A 12,049-nucleotide genomic window follows, 5' to 3' on the forward strand; every position below is an offset into this window, starting at 1 on the left:
GGGGTGGCTTTTTTCTTGCAACCCCCCCATACAAGCCACATTTGTGGAGAATGTGAGATATCATCACATGCACACAATGACCACTCTTTACAGTTGCAATTCCTGCAACTGTAACCTCTCTGACCAGTTTCCTCCTGGCTTTTTCATCCAGTTTGGAGCGACGTCCTGATTCAGGGAGGGTCTGTGTTGTACCAAATACCTTGCACTTCTTAATAATGGACTTTATTGTGCTTCTAGGCATTGATAAAGCCTTTGAAATTAGTTTGTATCCATCTCCCGACTTGTACCTGTCCACAACTTTATCCCGAGCTCTTTTCGGGCCTGTTTACACCTGGTCACTTCATGCGTTTTTTTCTGATCGGATAGCTATCCGATCGTGAAAAGAACACAAGTGTAAATGCATCTGGTTGTTGAAACCACATATGTAAATTTTACTCCTCCCAAAATTTTTAAATAATAAACGTGTGAGAGCGTATTATAGGCTATATGACATTACTACTACTAATTACTAATGCAACACGCATCGCTACAGACGAGTATCTGAGTATCTTTTCAGCAAGCCGATGCACAAACCGCCGCAAATGAAACTGAAAGTAAGACGCAGACAGTCAACACACAATCATCTTCATTAAAAGTAGTAAGACAAACTTATCTTTCCAGTGCTGATGCCGCACGCTCTCCTATTGCGGTCTTTGATCTTGAAATGAGCTGATAATTAATAAAATGCACCGCTTATCTTTTGATTTTGTTGACGTGAACTCCGTTAAATTTAAATATAACGCGGGAATTGAAGATCGGATTTAAATCCGTTTTGCGGATGTGTAAATGGAAACGTTTTAACAAATCCGATAGATATCTGATCAGTGAAAATGCATGAAATGACCAGGTGTAAACAGGCCCTTCATGCTGAGCTAATCAAAATGAGCACAGCTGATCACAGTTGAAAGTCAAATGGCTTTGTGTGCCATTGAGAAGGTGATTAGCTACACCTGATTGAGTTTACAAGTCATTTTTTAGGAGGGGGTGATCCTTTTTCCAACTCAGTCATTCTGGTTTTTTATTTATTAATTTTTTTCTGACATGTTGGTGTTATATCTTTCACTTGGATGTTATAAGTTGCACTGAAATGTAAATACAGCGAGATATAACAAAAACCGTGTCCGTCTTTATTTCAGGCTGCAAAGCAACAAAATGTGATTCTTTTAAAGGGGGTGATTCTTTTCTATACCCACTGTATAAGCTCTGATTTTGGAAGGAAATATTAACACGAACAAGTTTTTCCATGCTTCCTGAGATTTATGCTAATGTTTATATTCAGCTATACAAACATATAGTTATAAAATACTTAAACATTTGAAACACTCACAGTTGCAGGTCCAATGATAGTGACACCCTTTTCATCGGCTGTTTTGATGAGTTTGCAGGTCAGAGCTTCAGGAATGCCTTCAGCTATGATAGCTATAGTGTGTATCTGATAAAACAAGAAGACCATGTTTATACCCACAGTTGAAGCTACAGGTACTGAATACCAACGTTTCATACGAACAGTGGTGCCCACTAGCTTGAAATGGGAAAGGAATACATTAGACACCGTATTCTCAGGAACATAGGTTGAGTTGTTTTTTTTTGCATTTGAAACATGCTGCAACTCCAAAGCGACTGATATAATGAAATTGACGTCTCTCACGCAAAGCGCACGCAAATATATTTTTACGCACACACAAAATAACAGTTATAGCATTGCAAATACAAACATAACAGCGTTGGTCTCTGTTTATATGTGCAATGTGGCAATAAATTGATATGATTCTGTACAGGCTTCAGAGATTATCATAGCTGGATGCCATTCTTTAATAAAAAAAAATAAAAATAAAAAAAAAAACTTTAATAGCTTTATTTACCAGCTAACAGAAATGCTGGGCTGTCAATATAGGATTTTACCTGAGGGTACTGCATTGTCTCCATTGTGCTGTCGAAAGCTGAGCGAAGGGAGGCAAAATTTATGAGCACATCAACATCTGGGTGTTTCTTCATAGCATCAGCCATGTTCTTACAGACGGGAAGTAAGATCTCCTTATGACCCCAGTAAAACTTCTGCTTGTGGTCACCACTGACACACACACAAACACACATAATATAAAAATCATAAAAACCGACTCATGCCCTCAATCCCCAATCACATTTTACAATCTTATGTGCCACATAATGAGTAGAATAAACCAACTATTAGACATTGCGCAAGTTACATTAAATTTGATAGTAGACATTCAGCATTAAGGTTCTTTTTAAATGTACTGACGTGAAGGGGTAGATCATTGCGACAACAGAGGGTTCTTCACGTGAACACACGTAATCAAAATCCAGCATGCCCTGAACTGCCCGCGTCTGCATGCCCCACACGATTGCCTTAGTCTGCCTGCTGAATAGAGTTGTGGCTTTAGCTAAAGGGGTAGAGAGACAAACGTTAGACTTAAATTCCACTCAAAGTAATTTGCCTGCTTAATGCCATAAATCAGTGGTTCTCAAACCTGTCCTGGAGTACCCCCTGCCCTGCACATGTTGTATGTCTCCCTCATCTATCACACCTGATTCAACTCATCAGCTCATTAGTGGAGACTGCAAGACCTGAAGTGGGTGTGTCAGATATAGGGAGACATACAAAACATGCAGTGCTGGGTGTACTTCATGGAGAGGTTTGAGAACCCCTGCCATAAATCAAATGTAAATATAAAGACCATTTAGTTCAACCATGCAGAATGAGGAGTTTTTTTTTACATTATTGCTTCATATGCCTTAAAGGGGTCATATGATGCTTTTTTAAAGATCATTATTTTCTGTATTTGGTGTAACAGAATATGTTGACATGCTTTAATGTTCAAAAAACACATTATTTTTCAAATACTGTACAATATTGTAGGTCCTCTATGCCCCGCCTCTCTCAAACGCTTCGTTTTCTACAAAGCCCCCTCCTTTGACAATCGCAGTCTGCTCTGATTGGCCAGCTGACCCAGTGCATTGTGATTGGCCGAACACCGCAAGCACGCGTCGGAAATGTAACGCCCCTTACCATAATCGCGAGCTTCAAGCTTTCAAAGTAAATATCAAGACAGTTAATAATGTCATTAGTTTTACCATCAGTTCAAGCCCGTAAGGGCAACAGAGTCGCGTGACAGACACAGTGATGATGCAGTACACAAGCGGTTAAGACCGCTGACGTGCTATGATTTCTGACAGGCAGTTCACTCTCCTGTGATTTGACCCTGTTCCCCTCACACACACACACACAACGCGTTACTCTGCGCTACGCAAAACTCCGCATTTGAACAGTCAATAGCAAATACTTAACTAATAACAAAACATACTTACAGTCGCTGATTCAGAAGAGCCAGATTGTCATAGCAAAGTCGGAATTGAACCTTTTTTTTTTAGAAATAGCCTTTGTGCACAGCCAGCCTTGTACTCTTCTAGGTTCAAAAAACTGTCGTCCATAAAATGCGTTGCACAAATTCGAACATCTGGGTTGTGCTGTTCTGTTGCAAATAAATCTCAACCAATGATTCCTAATTGCATCTACTTCCGGAAGGCCAAATAAAGTGCTTTTGCTTTCGCACTGAAAACACACAGCGTCTCCCTGACATGCTGCTTCAACACTAACTGCGGTTACTGAAACAGACTTGTGCTGGTATTCGGTAATGCGATATATCACGGTAATGGATATGCACGGTATTGTTATCGTGGGCACTTCTAAATACCGTGAATTATATATGACAAATTATTCAGAATTTTGAATGCATTTTAAGAATACTTTTCCCATCAACTGGTCAAAATGCACAACACCGCTGTATGCTGCATGAAAGACGCTTGCGCACTCTGATGTAAATAAGCGCGGGCGAGAAGCACATGGCGGAACATGTGAGAGACACTCTGGATGAAAGTGCACTTTTACTCTCTGACAGCAGATGGCGCTAAACTGCAGAAATAATAATAATAATAATAATAATAATAATTCATTTAAATGCAGCCTTTACCCTGGAAACCCTGTAAACAAAGCAGCTGCACTACTTTCTATTTCTGAATCATGTTTAAATGATTTAAACAGCCATTCAGATTTGTGTATTTGCAATGATGTTCATCACAGCGCCAAATACTTAAATATTGAGACTTAATAGGCTAATTATTTTAAAACTTTTTTTTTTGTTTACATTTTAATCTGGACTACAACATGCCCTAGATATTGTTTGAAAGTGTTTTGATTCTTTATTGTTCGGTCACACTGTTCTGTTGTAAGTGATCTTAAAGATTCCTAAATGCATCTACTTTCGGAAGGCCAAATAAAGTGCTTTTGCTTTCGCCTAGAAACACACAGCGTCTCCCTGACATGGCTGCTTCAACACTAACTGCGGTTACTGAAACCACACCTTCTTTCTTTGCGTGCACATTTGGGCCGCATTATGCAAATATTTCCACATAGTGAGGTAGATATGTGGGGGCGTGTTAGAACAAGCCGTTTTAGGGGGGCATGGCAGAGTCTTAACTTTGATAAAGAATATCTCTTTGGTTTTGAGACTTTAGTCTTTGCAACTTCAGGGATCTTATCGATGCACAATCAGCTTGTAACACTCCAAAGAGAAAGGAAAACTTGAAATCGCATCATATGACCCCTTTAAGTTTGAGTGTCTAAAAAAAAAAAAGACAAAAACAAAAAACAAATGACATCAATAAGGGTGTGAAAAGACTCATGGAAACAAGACTCAAAGAAACGTGGAAAAGGGATACAGAAAACGAGAATTAGACAGACAAGAAAATGCATATTTTAATCACTTAAAAGTATACAAATTTTAGATTAATTTGGGGTTTGACACTATATATGAGAAATATATACAGTACTATAGTTTTTTTTTAACTTTTGACAATATTAAATATATTTTCAAAATATTTCAGAGGAAGTGGCCCTATTAAGTCCAGCTAGGGTTGTGCCGATAGACGATAGTATCGTGTATCGACGATAGTCAGAGATATCGCCTGTGGCTGATATCGCCTTTTTCTGCATTTTAACAGTGTTGCGCGTTATAACCAATCACACACGATTATGTTATGCTTATGAATGCAATGGCCAATCAGAGGAGTTCAGATGAGTCATCGCTAAAACAGCGGAGTTTCGTTGTTCAGCGCGCGCTGACTGAATTCTGATTCGCGAATTCTTTCATCATAAACAACAAAGTGCAGATGTACATGCGAAGTATAAGAGATTTATTCATCATACAGTGTAGATAGCTTCACTGATTTTAACGGGAGTGTATTTTAAAGTGCATAAACTAGATTGAGCTTGTGATGATGTTCTTTGGTAATGTAAATGTTCTTTGCTCGTTTTCTGTACCTGCTTTTTGAATAACTGAGGAAATATAAGCATTATAATTAGTAACTTACAATATTTCTATTGAATTGTTATGTTAAATACAAATTCAGTCACATTAAAAAGGCTGTTTTTAGCCTTATGCTGGAGTTGGTTCACTTTCCGGCAATGAAACCAAGTAAATAAATAATTAAATAAATTAGCACGATAATATCGTGTAACGGCGATCTCACAGGCTGACGATAGGATGATATGAAAATTGAGCATATCGCCCAACACTAAGTCCAGCCAAATCTAAGTTTTTCATATTTTCTCAAAGATATTAGACCAGCAAGTAAAACATTAACGCAAATTCACTCTTATATTAGGTGGCACTTATAGAAATGCAAATACTGTATGTGCTAGTTATCCCGGTACACAAAACAGCATTATGCAACATTCCATTTCTGTTATTTATGCTTTCAAACAGCCATTCAACCTATTTAATCTATCCTAAACAGATTTTAGTATTGTATGGTGTTTATCAAACAACACCAAAAGAGGAAGAGCTTCTCAATATCCCCAATCTCTCTTTCTCTTATCAATGCTATTCTTTGCCTCCTGGTAATTTACTATGCCTATGTGCCACAAAGTCATAGGCTGCATCTGAATAGGCATACTTCACTATTATAAAGTAGGTGAAAAACATTATGTGAAAAGATAAGTATGTTGGAATTCATAGTATTCATACCACAGCTGGCAGTTCACCTGTTGTACCTACACTTGTTCAGGTTGTAAGGTAAACTGTGAATATGTTTCAGACAATGACAAATAATTAGATTAAGTTAGCATGCAGTTTAATCAGAACAGCAAATGAATGGCCTGCATACAGCTTTTTTCCACAAAAAAAACATCTAAAAGCAGCTTTTTGCTGCTCACATGCGACGCACATAGACGCAAGCTGGGCTGACGTTACGGAGGGACAACAGGCCCAGGCTTAACGAAGTGACTACATTTTTAATATTTTCATTATGAATATCAGCACTCTTGAACAATCAAAATAGAGGACCAGAACTACCTCTTGGATTATTGATTAATAACTGCTGCCATGCCAACATATGACACTCTGCAAAGAAACGCACTAAACACTTGACCAGCCCTGAGCTCTTACCTTTAACCACTGCATTAAACATGGCTATTGCAGACCATGAAACTAATTATGATGATGAACAGAGAAAGAAAGTATGACAGCATGAGGAGAGAAAAGAGACAGAATGAAAGAGAAATTAAAATAAAAAAAAAATGACTAACAGAACAAAAACATTGGGAAAAAAACAAGACAGAATGTAAATGTAGAGAGAAAAGTAAAAAAAAAAAAAAGTAAAGGTGCAGTAAGTAACTTTTCACTGTATAAATTGTTTGTACTTTTATCAAATCTGCCCAAAATCTTATTATTGGTTCACACAGCACTCATGAGCAGCGTGTGATTATTTCTGCATATTTCTTATCACCACGCTCTAATACAATTCATAACTAATGGCAGCTATAGAAAGAAATAATAAATAAACTTCAACACTGAAAAAATGCTATTGAACACTTATTTTTACTTTATAAAATAGATACAAATAATAAATTGTATGCAGCCAAGTAATTTTCAACTAATTAAATATAGCTTCAAAGCTAATTTTCCAAGATGCATCATTTTAGTGTGAAAAAAAATCACTAACCTTTTCGGTTTAAAGATATCCAATTGTACACAAATGCAAAAAAATACAGTTCTAAAACTGCAAAAAATAAAATAAAATAATAATAATAAAAAAATAAATATATATATATATATATATGATTTAAACAGTTTTTAAGCTCAAATAATAATATAAGTGTTTCTAAATGATAAGCTTCATGTTTCCTCCAAAAGCTGGTCCCATTTACTTCAGGTAATCAACATTACACCACAAATGCTATCATCTGAGCTTAACTTGTACTGAATTCGGAATATTCTTTTAATGACAAGTTTTAGTTACTGTTTTAAAAACTAAATCGGCCTTTTAAACTAAAACATCACAGTAATGTTAAAAAAACCCCTTGATCATTTAAAAAAACAAACTGAACATTTAAATGCATATAAAACATTTTATGAACATTAAGTAAATGTTTAAAAATTAAAATATTTTAAAATAAATATAAAAGTCAAATGTCAAGCTACCTGCTTAGGCAAGTGCAAAAATGTAAAAGAATCTAGAAACCTCTAGGGTAAAATTCTACTTGATCTTGACTTAAAAAAAGTTACTGGTTTGTGGTGGTAACTAAACAAAGTTACTTAGCGCACCTTTAACTGAGCTACAGTTAAAGAATCAATTAAAAGTGTGAATGTGTTCTTCAAAAGTTCTCTTAAAAAGTTGCTGTGACTGTGATATTAAACCTCAGCTGAGCTCTAAATACCTCGTGGAACACCTGCTGTGGGTGTCATGCCATCTGTGGTCAGTTTGTGTTCAGAGAATGAAGTATTTCTGGTTTTTGCTGGCGTCTGGAAGACAGAAAGAATGAACAAACTTCTGAAAGGGTTTGTGGGCCACTGAATTGTAGCATTTATTACTATAATACAACATATTTAGTTATATAACAGCTGTGATATGTTCTGCTGTTGGCACTGAATTTAAACTGTATTCTAAATCCAATATGGTATATGACAAAAATCGTAGTATAAAGATGCACTCAGACATACATGTATGAGATGAACATTAATGTATGAATCAGAATTGTATGAATTCAGAATGGCAAGAATTGTATGTGTCCATGTAATGTTTATGAGAAATGTTGCTATAAACTTCTCCATCTTGCCAACACTTGACTACAGTATCTCACAAAAGACGAATCACATGTACTCCAATGTCTTCATTCTCTTTGGTGGTCACTGCATCATGTGCTACTCATTTGTAAGTTCACACATGGTCGCTTTTGCTCATGTTGCCACAAATGGCCAAATCTAATAAAAAATTAATTGCATCGGAACTAGAAAAAAAAAAAACACAATGTATGTGTTTACATGTCAGCCACTGGGATAAACTATAAAAATACACTTACAGCTGCACTAGCACTGGTGTTCAACAGGAAATTTGCAGTGTGTGCTGCCACTGGAGGCTGATTGGGGATTGGTCGATGACCCAGTGCCATGCCAACAATAGCAGTCATGTGAGTTTCTGTGCCAAAGACATGAATGGGAATTCCAGTAGTCTTTCCTGTTGCAACGAAAAGGGAACCAGAACAACAAAAGGATGCAGAAATATGAGATTACTTGTGTGTGAATGGACATCTCTAAACATCATACACTAGTGAACACAGGGACATTCTGTCATGTTCAGATTTGACCAGTGAATACATACAGTGTAGTGAAATTATTACACATCACAGATTGACCTAATGGCTAACAATCAAACTTGGAAGTAAAATTAATAATTAATACATCTTTACTTTTTCTGATCTGTTTGAGGCCTACACAGAAGAACAGACATGTAAGACGGGCAACTGTGTCTGCAGTTAGTGGTATGAAGCGCCCTATCATTATCAATTATCTGTCCCAAATCCATATGAATGGTTCAAATAGATGGAAATTAACATTTACTAAAGATTTACTAAACAGGGCAAATTAGTGCAAGACAGCAATCCCATAAAAGTGCAGATGAGAGTGGAAAGTTCTGTGGTTCATCTACTGATGCCTGTTTCACACATACTCCATCTGCAGTGTGTATGCGGTGCATATTTTTTCCGCATCCATGTTAACGGATTAGAGCGTTCACACTGCACGCGGTTGAGGTCCAGCAGTGCGTTCCAGGAGCGGTGCATGTCTATTTGCTTGTCTATTGACCGGGTCTAATTTTGCTGTGCTGCACAAGCTGAATTAAAGTGACAGCGCATTATTCGCGGTAAAAATAAACATGGATTGTCATGGAAATGTAGTAATTTCACACTTAATTGATATAATTAAAGTCTACTGTGTTTTACAGTCAACACGTGGCTTTTTGGCTAGATTTAAAACAAGGGAAAAGTGCACTTTTAGATAAACAAGGCAACACAATATATGCACTTGTGGAGGTAGAAAAACTAAGTTCTTTAAGAACTTGTAATAAAGCTTGTAATAAAGATTGTAATAAAGATTTAAATGCAAAAGAAAAGGCAGGAGAGCCGACTGTTTCTGTCAGTGGTGAGTTTTAATTTAAAATGTTTGTGATAGCCTACTGTGGCGAGTGGGGGCGGGGCCGAGAGCCGTGGGAACGGAGCGAGGCCGGTGGAGTAATTGATAATGAGCGACACCTGCACCACTCACCGGTCTCGAGTCCCATGGAGGAGCTCCGGAAGGATAAAAGGAGGAGTTACAACAGTGAAAGACGAGAGAGGACCAGGCCTGGACTTTATTTTGTGTTTTGTGTGCAGCAGTCGTCCGCGAGGGGCTGCCGCTTTACTTTCATTTTGTGTTTGTTTATTTTATTAAAATCTTAAATGTTCTCCGGTTTCCGCCTCCTCCTTCCCGACCTACGAACGTTGTTACATTGGTGCCGAAACCCGGGAGGAAGGAGGGACACGCTGTCAGAGAGCCCTCGCTGCTGAGGAGGATCGCGGTGCTGAGGAGATCGGGCAGCAGGAACAAGCGGAGAGACCGCCGGTGGCTGCCCGAGGCGGTGGTGCTGGAACTATGGAAGACGAGGTGGGACGGAGTGCTCGCTGCCGCGCTTCTGGGTCGAGGAGGGGTGGCTGCCGTCCGAGAGGGAGCGGAGGAGTCGGCCCCGTTCTCCAGGAGGCCGGAGCCTGCTGCCATCCGCCATGATTGGGGAGGAGCAGGGAACGGGAGAGGAGCTGCCGGCTGCCCTCAATAGGAGGAGCCATCGCCGTCCGCCAGGAGGCGGAGGAGCAGTGGGCCGTCCACCAACGATGTCCAGTACCATCGCATGGCACCACGAGTGAGAGCCTCTAAGCCGGTTGAGGACTAAGCGGCAGTGTGTCCGGGAATTGGACCGATCATTTTTTTTTTCTTTTCCTCTCTCCCCTCTCTCGTATCTGTCTCTCCTCATCCTTCCGTCTCCTTTTCTCTCGCCTCGTCTGTCTGTCCTTACCCCCAGGTACGCGGCCCCGAGACTCTACTCCCCCCCTCCCCCCTCCGGGGGAGCCGATCACACCGGCCGCGGCGTACCTGGGGGTAAGGACAGTGATTGATAGTGGAGTAATTGATAATGAGTGACACCTGCACCACTCACCGGTCTCGAGTCCCACGGAGGAGCTCCGGAAGGATAAAAGGAGGAGTTACGACAGTGAAAGAGGAGAGAGGACCAGGCCTGGACTTTATTTTGTGTTTTGTGTGCGGCAGTCGTCTGCGAGGGGCTGCCGCTTTACTTTCATTTTGTGTTTGTTTATTTTATTAAAATCTTACATGTTCGCCGGTTCCCGCCTCCTTCCCGACCTACGAACGTTGTTACACCTACTTTTAACAAGAAAAGTAGGCTATATGCTGTGTTTAAATGTGTTGCCACTTGCTTGAGCAACTTAATATGCAAACCTACAAGTCAAATGCATGAATAATATGCTGTTTGTATTTATTGAGTTTAAACGAATGTCTATGAAAGATATACTATACTCAGGGGTTAAAGCAAAAAAAAATCCTGAGCCTGAACTGTGCAATGTGCATGCAATGACTGTGGCAACTTTAACATTTGAAAGGACACTATGGCAAAGTTATTGCTTTCTTTATTCAAACTGATTTTTTTTTCATGAATATATGGTTGACCTGAAGAATGAAAGCTATATCATACACTTGGAAAATTAATTTGAAGAAATTACATGATTGTATTGAACAACACTGTTAAAATACATAATGTAATATGCCTATACATAATATGAACATAACCAACTTAAGTACACTATGTATTAAAAAGACCCGACGTACTGTGGTTTTGTCCGATGTACTGTGACAAACATTGTTATATATTTTTTTTTTAACAGTTGCAGAAGTTGAAGCAGTTATAATTCTGTTAAGATTCTAAAGTAATTGAATCAGCCCGACGTAGTGTGGTAGCAGAGTTGTATTAGACCTTTTGTTTCTAAAGTAACTGAAACAGAGTTGTACGTTTCTAAAGTAACTGAAACAGAGTGAGTTGTGATAATTCTGATAAAATTCTAAAGTAACTGAATTGACCCGATGCAGTGTGGTCACAGAATTATTTAATAAGTATGGTGTTTTTGTGTTGATTTGCCCGACTACTGTGGCTAAGTAAACTGTTTTAAAAATATAACATAAAACCCGAAGTATTGTGGTTTTGTCCGACGTACTGTGACAGTGTTACATTTTTTAACAGTTTAGTATAGAAAGGTTTAGAAGCCCGACGTAGTGTGGCTGTTTAATTCATTTGCAGGCAAAGCACAGGAGCTGTGAATAATTAGACTAACAGGTATCTTAAAGTAACTAGATAATGTTCAGTCAGTGAAGGAAAAGAAGCCTATTGAATTGCTGAACACAATTCAATAAGATTGTGAAAATGGAAGAGTTGATAGTTAAATACATCACTAAGCACAGCTGACAAGACGAATAAAAATTGCTAATAGGCTATTTTTGTACAACCTACTTTTTTTTCTTTTTTTCTCTCTGCGAGACTTTTTTTTCCTATTGTGTTGTCAATGTTAAACGAATTGTATCCTGACAAGACGAATAAAAATAAGAAATACAATTTT

At 38.4% G+C, this 12,049-nt stretch overlaps 1 protein-coding gene across 2 annotated transcripts in view; it reads right to left on the reverse strand.

Annotated features, from left to right (window-relative positions):
• The window catches only part of aclyb (ATP citrate lyase b), a 52,485-nt gene that overhangs the window by 14,366 nt on the left and 26,070 nt on the right, over window positions 1-12,049 (reverse strand). Inside the window, exons 12-17 of one of the 2 annotated variants that reach the window (XM_016468777.1) lie at window positions 8,417-8,571; window positions 7,775-7,859; window positions 6,504-6,545; window positions 2,300-2,441; window positions 1,942-2,110; window positions 1,367-1,471 (exon numbers count right to left, since the gene is read on the reverse strand). In XM_016468777.1, coding sequence (XP_016324263.1) covers window positions 1,367-1,471; window positions 1,942-2,110; window positions 2,300-2,441; window positions 6,504-6,545; window positions 7,775-7,859; window positions 8,417-8,571 — 698 coding nt within the window. The remainder of the gene's footprint in view (window positions 1-1,366; window positions 1,472-1,941; window positions 2,111-2,299; window positions 2,442-6,503; window positions 6,546-7,774; window positions 7,860-8,416; window positions 8,572-12,049) is intronic. The other variant, XM_016468785.1, reaches the window with a different exon arrangement.

Source organism: Sinocyclocheilus anshuiensis, unplaced genomic scaffold (assembly GCF_001515605.1).
Source record: "Sinocyclocheilus anshuiensis isolate Anshui unplaced genomic scaffold, SAMN03320099.WGS_v1.1 scaffold890, whole genome shotgun sequence".
NCBI classification, from domain to species: domain Eukaryota; kingdom Metazoa; phylum Chordata; class Actinopteri; order Cypriniformes; family Cyprinidae; genus Sinocyclocheilus; species Sinocyclocheilus anshuiensis.